The sequence below is a fragment of the Oculina patagonica genome, chromosome 4, assembly GCF_052425735.1.
Source record: "Oculina patagonica isolate OP01 chromosome 4, crgOcupat, whole genome shotgun sequence".
NCBI classification, from domain to species: domain Eukaryota; kingdom Metazoa; phylum Cnidaria; class Anthozoa; order Scleractinia; family Oculinidae; genus Oculina; species Oculina patagonica.
In genome coordinates, this window is record NC_135761.1 from 30,054,907 (window position 1) to 30,068,751 (window position 13,845).

Here is a 13,845-nt window from a genome sequence, read left to right on the forward strand (position 1 = left end):
CACTATTAAAATAGTAACGACTGAAGTCTATGGACATTGGTAAGACCTATAGACTCCTATCAAACCCTAAATAACTCGGTACTACGTTGCTACTAGTATTCTAGTGGAGAGACCGTGAGGGGAGACAGGAAAGTTGGGCCTCTTAGGTTGGCGAGACTTTTCGTGAAAAATACATGATGACATTCGTTAGCGATATGAGACTGGGTCGAGAAGGAAGCAATATGGCGGACATGAGGAGGGTTGCCGATGTTTCGGCGGGTAAGTACACGGAATAAGGCTAGCTTTTTTATCTACTAACTGAGCACGAGAGCTGTAATGGGAGAATCTCTGTACGGACTGTACAGAAAAGCTCAAAGACAATTAGCTCAAATTCACGTAAGCACTGCGAGAAAGCAACTAGCACCAGTTGTTCAAAGCTGTTCAAGTGTGAATAATGCCATCACTAAAACAAATCAGGCACGCTATCACCGGATAAATAGCTATCTAGTGGATGGCATAGTTTGTTTTGTCAACACTTTTCTACTGGATAGTGGTTTATCCGGTGAGTAGTATTATGCACCCTTTGAACAAATGGGGCCAAGATTATAGAAGATGTACTTAGCTCGAATTATGCATAACATTTGGAATTTCAATCATGAAGATATAAAAGAACATAGACACAAGAGATCAGGATTTGACATGGCATAGGGTCTTGAAAAAGTGTGAGTCAGTGAGAAAAAACACTCTGGCAATGTAATGATCAAATGGAAACTTCAACATCGACCCTCCAAGCAACACCTGGGCATTAACTTTTGAAGTCTTGGTTGTTGAAATGTTTGCATCCTATATGCCAGGGTTAGAAGTCGATATCGGAAATCAACGATACATATCACGATTCAATATGATTGATATCGATGATATCGACGATACAACGCTCCATTTTTATCGATTGTTTCGATGAAAAATTGTAGATGAAATCGATATCACCGAAGTAGATGCATTGTTACTGCCGCAGGGAGGAGACGTGACCCATATTCTGGTGTCAGCCACCCGGCCCGATGATCTGATCCCTCACAGCGCGGGAATCCACGACACCCTGTTTCGAGAACCAAACCGACCCACAAGGCGATCATCGACTCACCTTTTTCTTTTTTCGAGTGGCGATTTTATTACGTTAACGATATCGGTTTATCGATTGACTACGCCTGGTATATGGGAGTTTGCGGTGTTGCAATGTTGCTAATGTTTTTATGCAGTGTTGTGGTGAATAAAATCCCATCTTGCAGTTTTTCTTGCAGTGAGGTGGTGTTTTTGTATTTTTTTTGCAGTGTTGAGTGTTCAGGGTCCCCATGTCCCCCTCTAAAAATGGTGTTCAAATGCCCCACATTGTGTCATATTAGACCACCAAGTGCCCCTATCCCATGACATGCAAACGACAATGGCAAAAATGATTAATTTTTTTTGGGAAATATAATATTACTTAGTTTGGAAATATAATCTTACTGTACTTTAGAATGTCAAAGAGGCTTATAGGGATATTATTTGTGTAAATTGTTATTATTAATCCTGTTATTACTGTTTTTATGATTTATATAAACTAAATGTTGTGTGATAATTTTGTTGGTCTTGTTATAGCTACACTGTATGCTGGCCTTCCAGACCGTGTTAAACACAAGATGGAAGAACTTGGACTTCAGGTAATGAAATGTTTTAATTTTAAAGAGTACAGTAAAGAAGCAATTATCCTGCAAACCTTGAGGAATATCGGGTGATGAGGCCATAGGCCTTGTTAGCTAAAATCAGATGATATTTTCTCAAGATAAGCAAATTGTCAATAAAAAACATTTTTTGCAACTAGGAACTTTGGTTATGCAGCACTTTGCAAGATTTGGAGCAAATCCTTTCTGCCTTTATATATCACATGATATTTGTTATGCCAAATGACCGATAACACTAACATTCTGACCATATATGGGCAGCGTGCACATCTGTTGAATAATAATTAACAATTATTCGCCAAAGTGAAGGTGAATAGTGGTGGATGTTTACTGAGCTGCGAAGCGGCAAGGTAAATATCCACCACGTTCACCGACACTGAGGTGAATAATTGTTTTAGTGTATACCACACAAGTTGAATGACTAGCGGACCAAAACATTACTTTTTGTAAACAAAGCGACGCATGAAGGCAGTTTCTTTCTCTTTAGCTGCTCGGAGGTGAATAGTACTTAGCTAATCACCTGTGAGTTAACCAATCAGCTTGCGCGAAAAGCACCATTCACTTGTGTGGTATATACTAGTCACCACTGACGAACACACGAGCCTAGGCGAGGGAGAGAAGTGGGAGAGGCGCAGACGCCACCCAAGAAAAGACGCAGCGCACGATGGGAAGGTGGGGACCGCGATACAACGGCTCCTGATCTGATTGGCTGTATTTTTATGGCATGGTATAAATACTAATATGTGATATTCTGTATCTGTTTACAGCCTTTAAATTGCTCTGCTACCAGCTATGTTTATTCATTCACAACAAGAGTGGTGCAGAACAATACAGATCAGTTGGGAAGCAAAATGCAGTGTGACCCTGTGATGTTGGACAGGCTCAACAAACACAAAAACAAATCAAATAAGAAACCAAAGAGAAAAGAAATGTCTGCAAGAGAGAAAAGGAGACGTGGAATTTTCAAGATTTCACCCAAAAATCAAAGGTGAGCGAGGATGTATTAGCACAGTCACGAACACTTTTTTTGGCTTCAAGATTAAACAATTTTACATATTTTTTTAACTTTTGTCCTAATTTGTACCAGTTTTTATTCTTAATACTTATATCCTTAACTTTTTATTGTACAATTTTTTGACAAATTTTTCTACCATTATTATCAGCCAAACTAGTCATATAGACAAAAAAATACAGAGTTTGTATGGGAATTTCAGGGATTTTGTTGTCAAACAACTTGAAATCATAAAATTGAGTTTGATATATCAGGTAAATGATTTTACTGATGAAATTTTAGGAATGTCAGGCCTGGGTGGGAAACCTGTTATTGTGGTTTACAATGGCACTGCTTTGTCTGCAATTTCCATACAAGCTCTGTATTTTGCTATATAATTGCCCCGTTTTTAGTGCAGAATTCACTATTGTGATGGTTTGTTGGGGCTGTCGTCCGCTAAACCCCTAAAGCGCTATGGTGTAAACTTTAATAGTCAATTAATTAATTAATATCAATTAATTAATTATTCCTTGTGAGGGGGGTGGGGTTGGGGAGCACCTGACCGTACCCCTAGGTAAAACCTGGACCACATCTACGTTACTTTCATATGAAGATCTCAAAGGTATATATTTGTTTCAGAAAACCCTTTGCCCTCCTTGTGGTACTACTCGACGTTCTAGGGCAACGTACTTTACGCCATACGCATGCGCAGTTTAGTATACGTTTTTGCTGGAACTCTCATGAACATCGCGTGTATTGCGTGTTTGTGGTAGGATTGCTGCAGACTTTGTGGCGCCAAGAGAAAACTGCAAATTAATTTATTAGATTTTTAGACTTTCACAGCGCTTTCGTAATTAGTAATGCAAAAACTTGCACCGGGATTTTCGGCGTGAAACTCCTGATAACCAGGAAACAATTATCCTAGCTGTAATGCGTTTTAAAAAACATTTCGAAAGCGATGTTTTTGACTAGATTTGCTCTTTACTTTTTGAGAAACGTCTTTCGTGCAGTTTAAACTGCAACTTAATTAAATTAAAGTGAAATAATTGGCTTTATTATTGAAAGGAAGACAAATGCCATCGATGTCGCCGTGAAACAAAAAAGAGACAAACGAACAAAGGGTCACGTTACGGCATTTTCAAGGAAAACAACAAAAGTATCTTGTTACAAACGAACAGAAGTATCGTGTTACGTTTGCAAAGATTAGCGTAACAAAAACCCGGGAAAGAATACAAGTGGTGTTTCAACATCTAATATCATAGGTGACAAATTACTCCTTAATTTTGGCGCGAAATTTTAACGTTAATTTATAATTTCACATGTGAAATTATAAAATTGCCATGGCAACGTAGTTAGTGGCAAGATGGCGTCCCTAATAAAAGATGTTTTAAAGCTTAAACTTTGTACATTTTCGCTTGAATTTCATCTTAGCCAGCTAGCCTTGGCCTGTAATAAAACTTTTGATGATATTTTATATTTCAAGTCGTCAAAACGACTTCTAGACTTAAGCCAATTACATAAATGGCATCGAGCGAACTTTTGAGCGTTTTACACGGGCAACGTTTTCGGTAGTCGCGCCGCCCCTCGAGTCCGTCTGTTCCTCCCCAGAGAGTCGGCTGGAGGTGAGCGCACATGGACGATAAAATGTATGCGCTGTCGATGAATTCGTTTGCCGATTGGCGCTTATGTTGAAGACATTTAGGGTATGTGTGAAGAGCGACCCTTCTGTCAGGTGCTTCGCGCCGTTTTGCCTTCATTGCAGATTGCTGCTATTTCGCTAGAAGATCTACATTCATAAAATGTATATGTTACCGCCCTGAGAACTATCGCCCTCCCTAAGAAAAAGGAATAAGATGTAGATGTGATCGAGCGCGCACGACCCGTCGTGCGTTACGTTGGCACCACGGCAAGATCGAATGTAGATTGTAGATCAGCGACCCTGACCTGTTCGACTAGAAGACACCTGGCCGCTAACCTGCTTTTCTATCGCTTTTGCTATAATAAACATCTCTAAAATCCGTCACGTGCCACACGCAACATTCGTCATTTTGAACATCTTTGTCGACAAATTATTTATGCGGCCTGTTCGGCCGACAAAAATCTGCAGGCGGAACTGATTGGCTAAGGCAAACAAAGGAGACCTCACGCGTCCAGCCGTGCTTTCGGGGGAGGAGCGCGGGCTCATTTTCCCGAAAAGCGGCTGGAAATCGAGCCTACGTTTTCGGTTCATTCAAGACGAACTACGGTCATAATGTGAGAAACAATTGACAGTTGATTTATCTTCGAAACTTTTCGTCAACAGCAAAAAGAAATCTCTAAAAGGTTTTCTTCAAAGACTAAAAAACTTGCGAACTTGAGCAAAATGAATGCTTTCAACTTTTCAAAGCTCGGAGTTCGCGATGCAATTTACCAGTCAAAAACCTACAATTGCAAGCGTAATTTGTCACCTATGATATTAAAATGTAATCAAATGGTATACTCGTGAAATTCGGAAATAACTTCACTTGCATTTTGACAAAACGCGCTTGAATTTTATTTCCTAATTTCACTCGTCACCATTTGATTACCAATACTAATTGCAAGTAAAATAAGGCAAATAAAAACACGAACATCAAACAGTACATGTACTTTCAATTGTCGACTCCATTGCATTCTGCACTGTCCTTTGAGTCTCTGAGTTCAAAATGGCAGATTTTATGCCAAAAAAGGCCTATTGTACCACTAACACAATTTTTTTGTAAGGTACGACATGTATCTACCTCTTCATGAGTTATGGAAAGGTTATATGCAAGAGATGTTAAACTTAACATCTGGCAACAGGTTAGTTACAATCTTGTAGCCTGTTCCAGGCGTTCGGTTAGTTGGGAAGCGGCGCGAGGAGCAGCGAGCGAAAACATGACTAACCGGACGCCTGGAACAGGCTACAATCTTGTGCTCCTTAATTCCAAACAATAATGCAAAATCCTGATTTCTTACAAATTGGTTTGAGAAATTATCACAGTGTTCAACAGAGAGAGGGAAATTACTATTAGTTTAAGCTTTTGGGGTTCCATTGGGGTTCAGCTTACTCCAGTTAATAATTCTTGACATTTTTTTGCCATCTTATTATTTTTATGATGTTATGATAGGTTTCTTGTTTGAGATTATTTGACAAATCAAGTTCTACACATGCGGGGTGGAGGAGGGGCCAAAGCTTTGACAGGCCAACTTCCACTAGTGGGAAACCTCCTACTTACAATGTCAACTCTGTTCCCAAATGTCTTAGATTATTATTGATCAAATGACAAGGAACCCAAGGAAAATATTAAATTTTTAACAATTGTTGTTGAAACATAGTTTGACAATACGGAGCTTTTAAGAAAACAAATAGGGTTTCATTTTTAGAATGATAAGGTTCTTAGAAATTTGAGGAGACCTGAGTTTTAGATATGCTACATGAAAATACCCTGGGTGAGGGGGATGAAAGAAAAAACAATGTCAGATGGCTCCCCCTGGTTATGAGGTTTGTCTAAGCCAAAATTATTGAGTTAAAAATTTGAATGTGTTAAAAATTATGTAATATTTATCAACTACTTCCATGTCTAACAGTGTTAATTGTTTATCCATCAGTAACTTGAAAATTATGTATCCTAAACTTCTCCGAGCTGACTACCATGGGTGTATTCTTAATGGTAAGTAAATAACTTGTTATTTATCTGGTCTTACAGCCATAACTTGCAATGACTCACAATTCTGCCTAAATTTGTGTCCTCCCAAGTATAAGTATTAGTATTAGTCTGTCATCCTTCTTTTTAATGTTTTGCTTAAAACTGTGGCGACTCAATTTTGCCTTAAAATTGCTCAAAGAAGTCACTTGTCGTAATTCTGAGGGTAAGTGTTCTACAGCTGAGCTCCACTGTGCAAAAAAGTTCTGTTCGATAATCAGTGCATGGTTGTAGAAGAGCTAGTTTGACTGACTGATTTTGATGTAATTTTACTTATTCTTGTAACAGTGAGCCAATCAAAATGTCCATCATATGTAGGAACATGTGGTATCCTTCTGCAAGAAACAAAGAATGCCTTTAAGATCATTACAAAAGATGACAAACTTAAAAGTAAGTTTAAGCACCACCCAACAGTTTGTGCCTTGGCCTCTGGAGAGAGGTTTGGGTTTGTGTTATGACCGGGGTCATTCTGCTGTGTTTTGGGTGCAACTCTTTACTCTCATAGTGCCCCTGTCAATTCAGATGCGAACAATTTGGTAGCAAAACCTGACGGAATGTTGAATGGTATTCAACCTGCAATGTACAAGCATCACATTCAGTATAAATAATAGTGGCTTACCCAAAAGAGATCGGAAAATTTGACCAATCTGGGCGTGGTTCAAGAGTTTTGTACCCCTAAAGATCCATTTTTTAATAATTTAGACCATCAACACAGGATGACAGCATTTTTTATTACTTTTGTTTTTTTTTTTTCTACTTTTTCATGTGCACTCCTAAATGAGGCTTCGACAACTAAAAATATTGGCGTTCTTGCCAGAAATCCCTAAGTGAGAGAACCAGCACCCCTGCCACCTTAGTATGGGAGTCCCCCACCCCCTTTGCAATTTACCTTTCGTAAACAGTCAAATAGATTTTAAAGCCACTTTGAAACATTTTTACTCTCATCAAAAAAAATTTCTGCCAAAAAATGTAAGTCTGCTCAGAATGGAACTCGGAACTCGGAACCTTAACTCGAACAATAAGTGTCGCGAACATAACATGACGCGAAAATTTATTATATCAGTAATCAAGAAAGAACGAGTTAAGTACCACTGAAGGAAGGAATTTTCAATGTAAATGGATGTTGTGGTCAATTGACTGAAGAACAATAATTCACGAACAAGCATTAACTTCTTGTTATTTTTAATTTTGACGTTATTGTTCCTTTGATAAAGTCGTTTTATTTAATACAAGGAAATGTTGAATAAAAATGCCAAGGAAATGTAAATTGTGTCTTACTCAAAAACGCGAAATTAAAGTAATTCAAAATACAAAAATTTCGCAAAATCGCGAAATGTAAATGTCGCGCGAAATATGCGCACCTCAAATTTCGCGAAATTAACGTGTCGTGAACATTTCATGTAATAAGGGAGAACTAATAATCGCCTTATTTAGGCCTTATTTTATCTACTATTCAGAGCGCACGGTAGACCTAGTCGAGCGTAAGCAGTGCAAAAATGGCATCTACCGTTGCAAAAGGCTTGGTTAGCAATGAAGGCATCGACCATTGAAGATAGAAAATTCGGCCGTTTCCTTTATTTGTACCAAAAACTAGCGAGATGGTTTCCATTCAATCAAATCGGCATTTTCCAATAAACACTTTGTTTAGTTATGACTTTTTCTACGTACCGTATTTACTCGAATAAGCGCCGCGGCGCTTATTAAATTTTTCGCAACCCAAGTGCGGCGCTTATTTGAGGGCGGCGCTTATTTAAAAATTGGACGCCACAAACAATCTTATATAGACGAAACTTCTACAGTAACAAAAAGAAGGGACTTTTGATTGTCAGTGTTCGTGTCTTACGGAAGAGAGTTTTTGGGCTTGCTGTTCCGACAAAGTTCACGGCCTTCACAACGTTAACAGAATTACGTATTGTAAGAATTTTGGATAGAAAAATAAGGGGTGAGCGGTAAAATATAATAACTTTGAACTGCGAAATATCGCTTTTGACGAAAAGAAATTTCCAAGGCTGTTTTAGAGTTGCTTTGTAGTGCTATTTTTAGTAACACGGAATTCCTCGAATAAGCGCCTCATCGTGACTGCTGCGCTTATTCGGGGGCGGCGCTTATTAACTTCTTGGTCCCAAATGCGGCGCTTATTCGAGGGCGGCGCTTATACGGGGGCGGCGCTTATTCGAGTAAATACGGTACGCTCATATCTAATGATCTAGTAAAGTGTACTTTAAAAGTATGTACACTCTCTGCTCGATTCGAAATTTTGCGAGTGTCACAAGTTTGGACTGAAACAGACAATATTTTGAAATCAGCAACTTTCGTTTGTGATTCAAATTATGCAAAAAATGAGGGGCTGAAAACAACTATTAAATATGGACCCTGTTGACACAGGAGCCTGACGTCATAATTTCCAGGACCTCCGTTTTCGTCCGGGGTGGGGTCATGTTTATACTTATGCGGTTTTTACCCAAGAAAAGCTACACAAGCCGATATTTGTTATGAAACTATTTTTCCGGTAAAAACAGCTGACCTAAAAATAACTTACACTGAACTTAACAAGTTTTAAAGTACCATTTTGTTTGACTATTGTTTAATGTTTGTTCTCCATGCAACTTGTACCAAAGAAAAATAGTTTGCATTAATTTCGAAATCTTTGATAAACCAAGCAACTGAAACTAAAATTTATTTGATGGAGTTTGAAGAAATAGTGCTCGTTGTCTTGACGGATATAATTGTAAGACATTTTGTTTTTACCAAAAAAGAATTTTGTTGTATTGAAAAACTGACATAAAGGAATTCAAAAACTTTCGTTCAAACCTGCCTTCTTTCCTCAGTCAACCTCAATCTACGTAGATGCTAATTGTATAAACTATCGACTCGGAAATCTGTGTCACGTATACGCTATTTCAACGTGAAGCCATATAGAGAAATATAAGATATCAAAGGCGGGCGCGGCTAAGTGGAATTCCTTTAAGGAAATCTGTAATTTTCCCGTTTTTGAGACCATTTCAGGGAGACGGGTGTCTATTTTAAAAAGGATATTTCCAGCTTTTAGATTCGCATAATGTATTAATCCTATTAGTATAATCTCAGTGCTGTTGTGAAGAGATTAGAAGCTCGTATTTTTTACTGACCGCAAGGTACTTCAAACTCTCGACGTTTCGTTTTGAGGTCACTTTCGAACAAACGATGACGTCATGGGGGTAATTTGGTATTGAGTTGAGTGTTTTTAAGTGTTTATGTTTAATTTTTATAATTTTTAAAGTGTAGCGGTTTTTCCGCTCGCATTAGAAGCGATATCAACAAAATAAAATTCCAACACGTCGAGATACGTTACTTTCAATGCCATGCCGAGAATCTCTCATACAGAAATTCCGATTTGGGGTCTCCAAAGATTCTCAAACCCAAAAAAAACCGCTAATCTTCAAACAAAAAACCGCCCAAAGGCTGATTTTGTCAAATGGTAGTCTTTGGAATACTATATCTCCGTTCCGTAACACTTTAGACATTTTAGTGTGTGCTATCGCTGTATATTTTTACGGGTCCTGCGGTATTTTGGCGAGGCAGAAAGGCGAGTCAAAATATCAACGACGAGTAAAAATGCGACGTTTTCTTTTCCCAAAATGCTAGCCTGCGTTGCAGACGAATAGTATACCGGGGTTTTGTTCGTCTGCAACGCAGGCTAAAAATGCTGACTTTGCACAGTTTTTGAATCATTTTCGCGCGGTTAGGAACAAAAAACGGCTCTTGTGGAGTACACATATCGTGAGATATTTGTACTCGTTTGACATTGATTTATGATTTAATTTTTTTATAGGATTTATTACCATTCGAAAGTTCGCTATTTTTGTTATAGAAAACCATTTCTTTGAACTGCAAACGGAGAGAAGTTGTATACACAGTATAGATTTATTGAGTTATTTTTTGTTGTTTCAAGCTACTACACTAAATTTACAAAACAAATGCGTTATTGGGTTATTTTTGCGGGTCTGTCATTTCATCGCGTAAAGGTTCCCACGGTTTTCTCAACGATATTAAATAACAAAACGAAATTTATACTGTGTGCAATTATGACTAATGTGTTGTTTTGCTGGCCTGTGTGCCTTGTAGCACGGAAAAAAGTCAAAGGGCTTTTTTTCGTGCGAATTTTCGTGTTACAAACTTTACTTGTAAGACCGTTCGCACGAGAAGTGTGGATCGGTTAAAAATCTGATTGTTAAAGCTTTTAAGCAATCGTTATGAAATGTTGGTTTTCTTCGACATTTTTTTCTGTGCAAATTTGTACAGCAACAATACTTCGAGACGATTCGCACGATTGTGTAATAAATTGCTTTACCTTTTCAGTACATCAAATAAGAAAAACTGTACTCGATTTCAGAAACTAACCTCATTTCCGCCAGGGTTGCAAAGCGCGCGTTTTTTTGCGTATGTTTGTAGAAATGTGGATCATTTCCGGTTCTCGTAATGCAAACTCCAGATTCTTTCCCACGGTGAAAAATTTTTCTTGCGTCACAAACGTTTATCTCGGATGCTTGTTGAGAAAACAGTTTTATTTCTAATCTTATCAGGCTCTTGAGAAAATTAAAAGGAAATTATTTCGGAGATTGTGACGAATGTTGTCATTGAAAATATCAAAGAATATTTATGTACACGTTTCGGTCATGGCGTATTTTTAGATGTGTACCCAACATTTTTGTAAGCTTCTTTAAAAGGGCAAGGTCAGGTTATTTCAGGCTATTCTAAACCCGTCCCGAATGAAACTTCTAAATAAAGTCAAAAGGGAATGTAAGTCACAGCTTGATGCGTTAGAGAGCGCGATTTTTTAAATCGTTTTAATTTTGGTCGTGTGTTATCTCTGCGTGCGCGCAGTCTCACTGAGATGGCCTTAACGTAAAGATCATCCATGTAGGTTATGCGAAAGAGAAAAAAAAATGTTTTCCATACTTCAGGTTTGATAATCACATATAAACAAAAAAGTCGACGATCAAAAAACAGCTGAAGTTTGTGTTAGTTTGACATTTTTAATGCTTTCTCGATGAATCTTTGCACGTTTTTATTGGTAAGATTCAAGTTTTTTTTAACGATTCAAGTTATTTAAGAACTCTTTCGGCTTAGAAAACGGACCTTTTATTGTCCTTCCTTCCTTCTTTACAGTCGGAAAAGTAATTTACCTAGTAAACGGATTATGTTGGTTTAAAATTATCTCAGTTCACTTTATTACACACTTTTTTTTATAAGACAGCCATTTTTGGCTGGTGCTGAAAATTCTAAGTTGTTGTTTAATTTCAATTTTAGTAGTTTAATCTTAATTTTGGAAGCGCGTTGAAAGTATACATGTAGATATTCACGACGTCTGATCGATTCTTCTCGTACATGCATCATTTCTCACAACAAAAGGTAAACAAGTAAAATTTTACTCAACAAAGTTCAGCATATTTTAGGGGGGTAACTTTTGAGCAATTTCTTAAAATTTGGGCTTTTCTCAGCCTGAACTACCTTGAAAAAAAAGGTTTTTATGGAAGTGTATCTACTAATCAGAAAAGCGCTCACTGAAAATGTTGTCGCAAATAACAAATCAAAAGTGTTTTTATTTTATGTTTCAGTGATTCCCAAGGCACACAGTGTGTTCACATTTGAGCTTGAAGGATTCATGTTCACAATTCATGGGAATCATTTCCGCTACAGATCGAGTGAACGCTCAGCCAGGAAATTCAAACCTAAACCCACAACAGACTTGTGAACTTGCAACATTGTGGCAAAGAGCATTGGATGGGTTCAACTCCATGGATTCTAGTACAGAGAATAATACTCTGAAGTGTAGTCCAGTAAAATGCCGCATTCTTTCCAAGGCGACGGTTTCAAGTTATGTTATCACACCGATGAACTGATATCAAATGGAAACCTTTGCAGGGTTGTTTGCGAACAACAGAGAATGTAAAGGACACACACAATGATGTTAGGCTCGCAAAATGGCGGACACAACTCCCAGAATATGTGTTAATAAAGTGCGAAGTTTTGCCAAGATTCCGAGCGAAGTAGGAGCGAAGATTAAGTGTCCGTCTCAACAGCAACTCTTGGTCGCAAGGCTCTCTTAATTCTCCGAAGAGTTTTGATAGAAAAGGAATAGTAAATCCTGAACTTTCTTCGTACCGTAATCGTTTTCTTTTTTGAGAAATAAACACTTACGTCTGAGCTTCATGATCGGCTAATTACCGGTAAGCTCGTGCAACGCGCTTTTCTGAACCAATCAGAACAAAGATCTTGTTGTTTTAGCCAATCAGAAGCAGTGTTTCGGCTCAAGCACGTTTTCCCGCCGCAAATACCACCAGTCAGTTACTTAATTGCATTTTTGGGGGTTGGTGTTTTGCGATAATCATTAGTTGTGTCGCTCTAACGCATTAAAGAAACTTTGAATTCTTCAGTGTTCAGTTTACACTTTTAGTTTAGTCTAAAAGTTAAATAAGATTTGCTTAAAGCTCTTTTCACAAATTGTTAATATGTCCCAGAGTCTGCGATAGCATTCGTCTTCAAGGATTTGTCAAAAACACCCGGAAAAACAACCTTGTTAGTTTTTCGCCCAAAGCGAGCGTGCATGAGTTTGCTCACGCGATTTTAATCACGCCTTCCACGGATTTCCCGTGCGGGTCCGCGCACGCTTTCCGTGCGTTAATTTCTTTATTTGAGTTTCACGGATACTCAAAAAAACGTAATTGATATGTTTGAGCACGTCTGTGTATATAATGATTCAGGCGTGCGAATTACTGAGCAAATTACACACGCATAATCTTACTTGCTCAAATATTTGTCCTGAAATGGTTTATTTCCCACAGTCCGTTGTTTTACATGTAAAAATGACCTATTTTCTGGTAAGCCTTTACTTCCTGGAATTAAATTATTCAGTTGACAGCCTTATATGCCCAATCACTTTTGTTTTGTAACAACATTATGACTATTTATTTCGCAGTTAAACTATAAACGGTTGAATATCTGCAAGAAAATAAAAGGTTAAATAACCCCAATGAGTGTCGTTAACTTTATTTATGAGCTTAATACCGAGTTTATATTGTTCCCTTGAAGCGCAACGAGTCACATTAGTGAAATTTCAACCATAACATGTGATAAATCAAATAAAAGGAAACAAAAAGTTGTCTAGACAGCTCACAAAAGCTTGTGCCGATTTTTATGCCTCCGGCGCAAAAAACTGGAGTTGGTTTCATCGTGGTGGCGTTTTGCATATTTCCAAGTTATCAAGAGTTCACGGAATGTATAGCATTACGACAAAAACTACAGCGATTAACTGGAACATTCTGCGTATACACTAATTTGAATTGCAATCATACCCTTGTTAATTTCAAACCATATTTTATGCATTTTCTGCGCACTAAAATACCAAGATAATTAACCTTCCTGATTAATTAACAGTATTAAGCAGTCTTTCCGAATTAAAATCTCACCGAGG

The 13,845-nt window shown here is 37.9% G+C and overlaps 1 protein-coding gene across 1 annotated transcript; it reads left to right on the forward strand.

Moving 5' to 3' along the window:
* The first annotated feature begins 204 nt into the window (after positions 1-204).
* On the forward strand, positions 205-12,803 carry LOC144652306 (ribonuclease P protein subunit p29-like). The gene is made up of 7 exons (XM_078512349.1): positions 205-258; positions 1,615-1,676; positions 2,465-2,685; positions 5,431-5,508; positions 6,298-6,359; positions 6,681-6,782; positions 11,990-12,803. Exons 1-7 carry the CDS (start codon positions 222-224, stop codon positions 12,124-12,126), a joined length of 699 nt encoding a protein of 232 aa, XP_078368475.1. The 5' UTR covers positions 205-221; the 3' UTR covers positions 12,127-12,803.
* Positions 12,804-13,845: the final 1,042 nt, after the last annotated feature.

Excerpts from the sequence above, each read along its gene's own strand:
- LOC144652306 (XM_078512349.1), top strand. The coding sequence starts at position 222 with ATGGCGGACATGAGGAGGGTTGCCGATGTTTCGGCGG. Across the intron at positions 2,686-5,430 it reads ATTTCACCCAAAAATCAAAG|GTACGACATGTATCTACCTC; the intron begins GTGAGCGAGGAT and ends TTTTTTTGTAAG. Across the intron at positions 6,360-6,680 it reads CCATGGGTGTATTCTTAATG|TGAGCCAATCAAAATGTCCA; the intron begins GTAAGTAAATAA and ends TTCTTGTAACAG.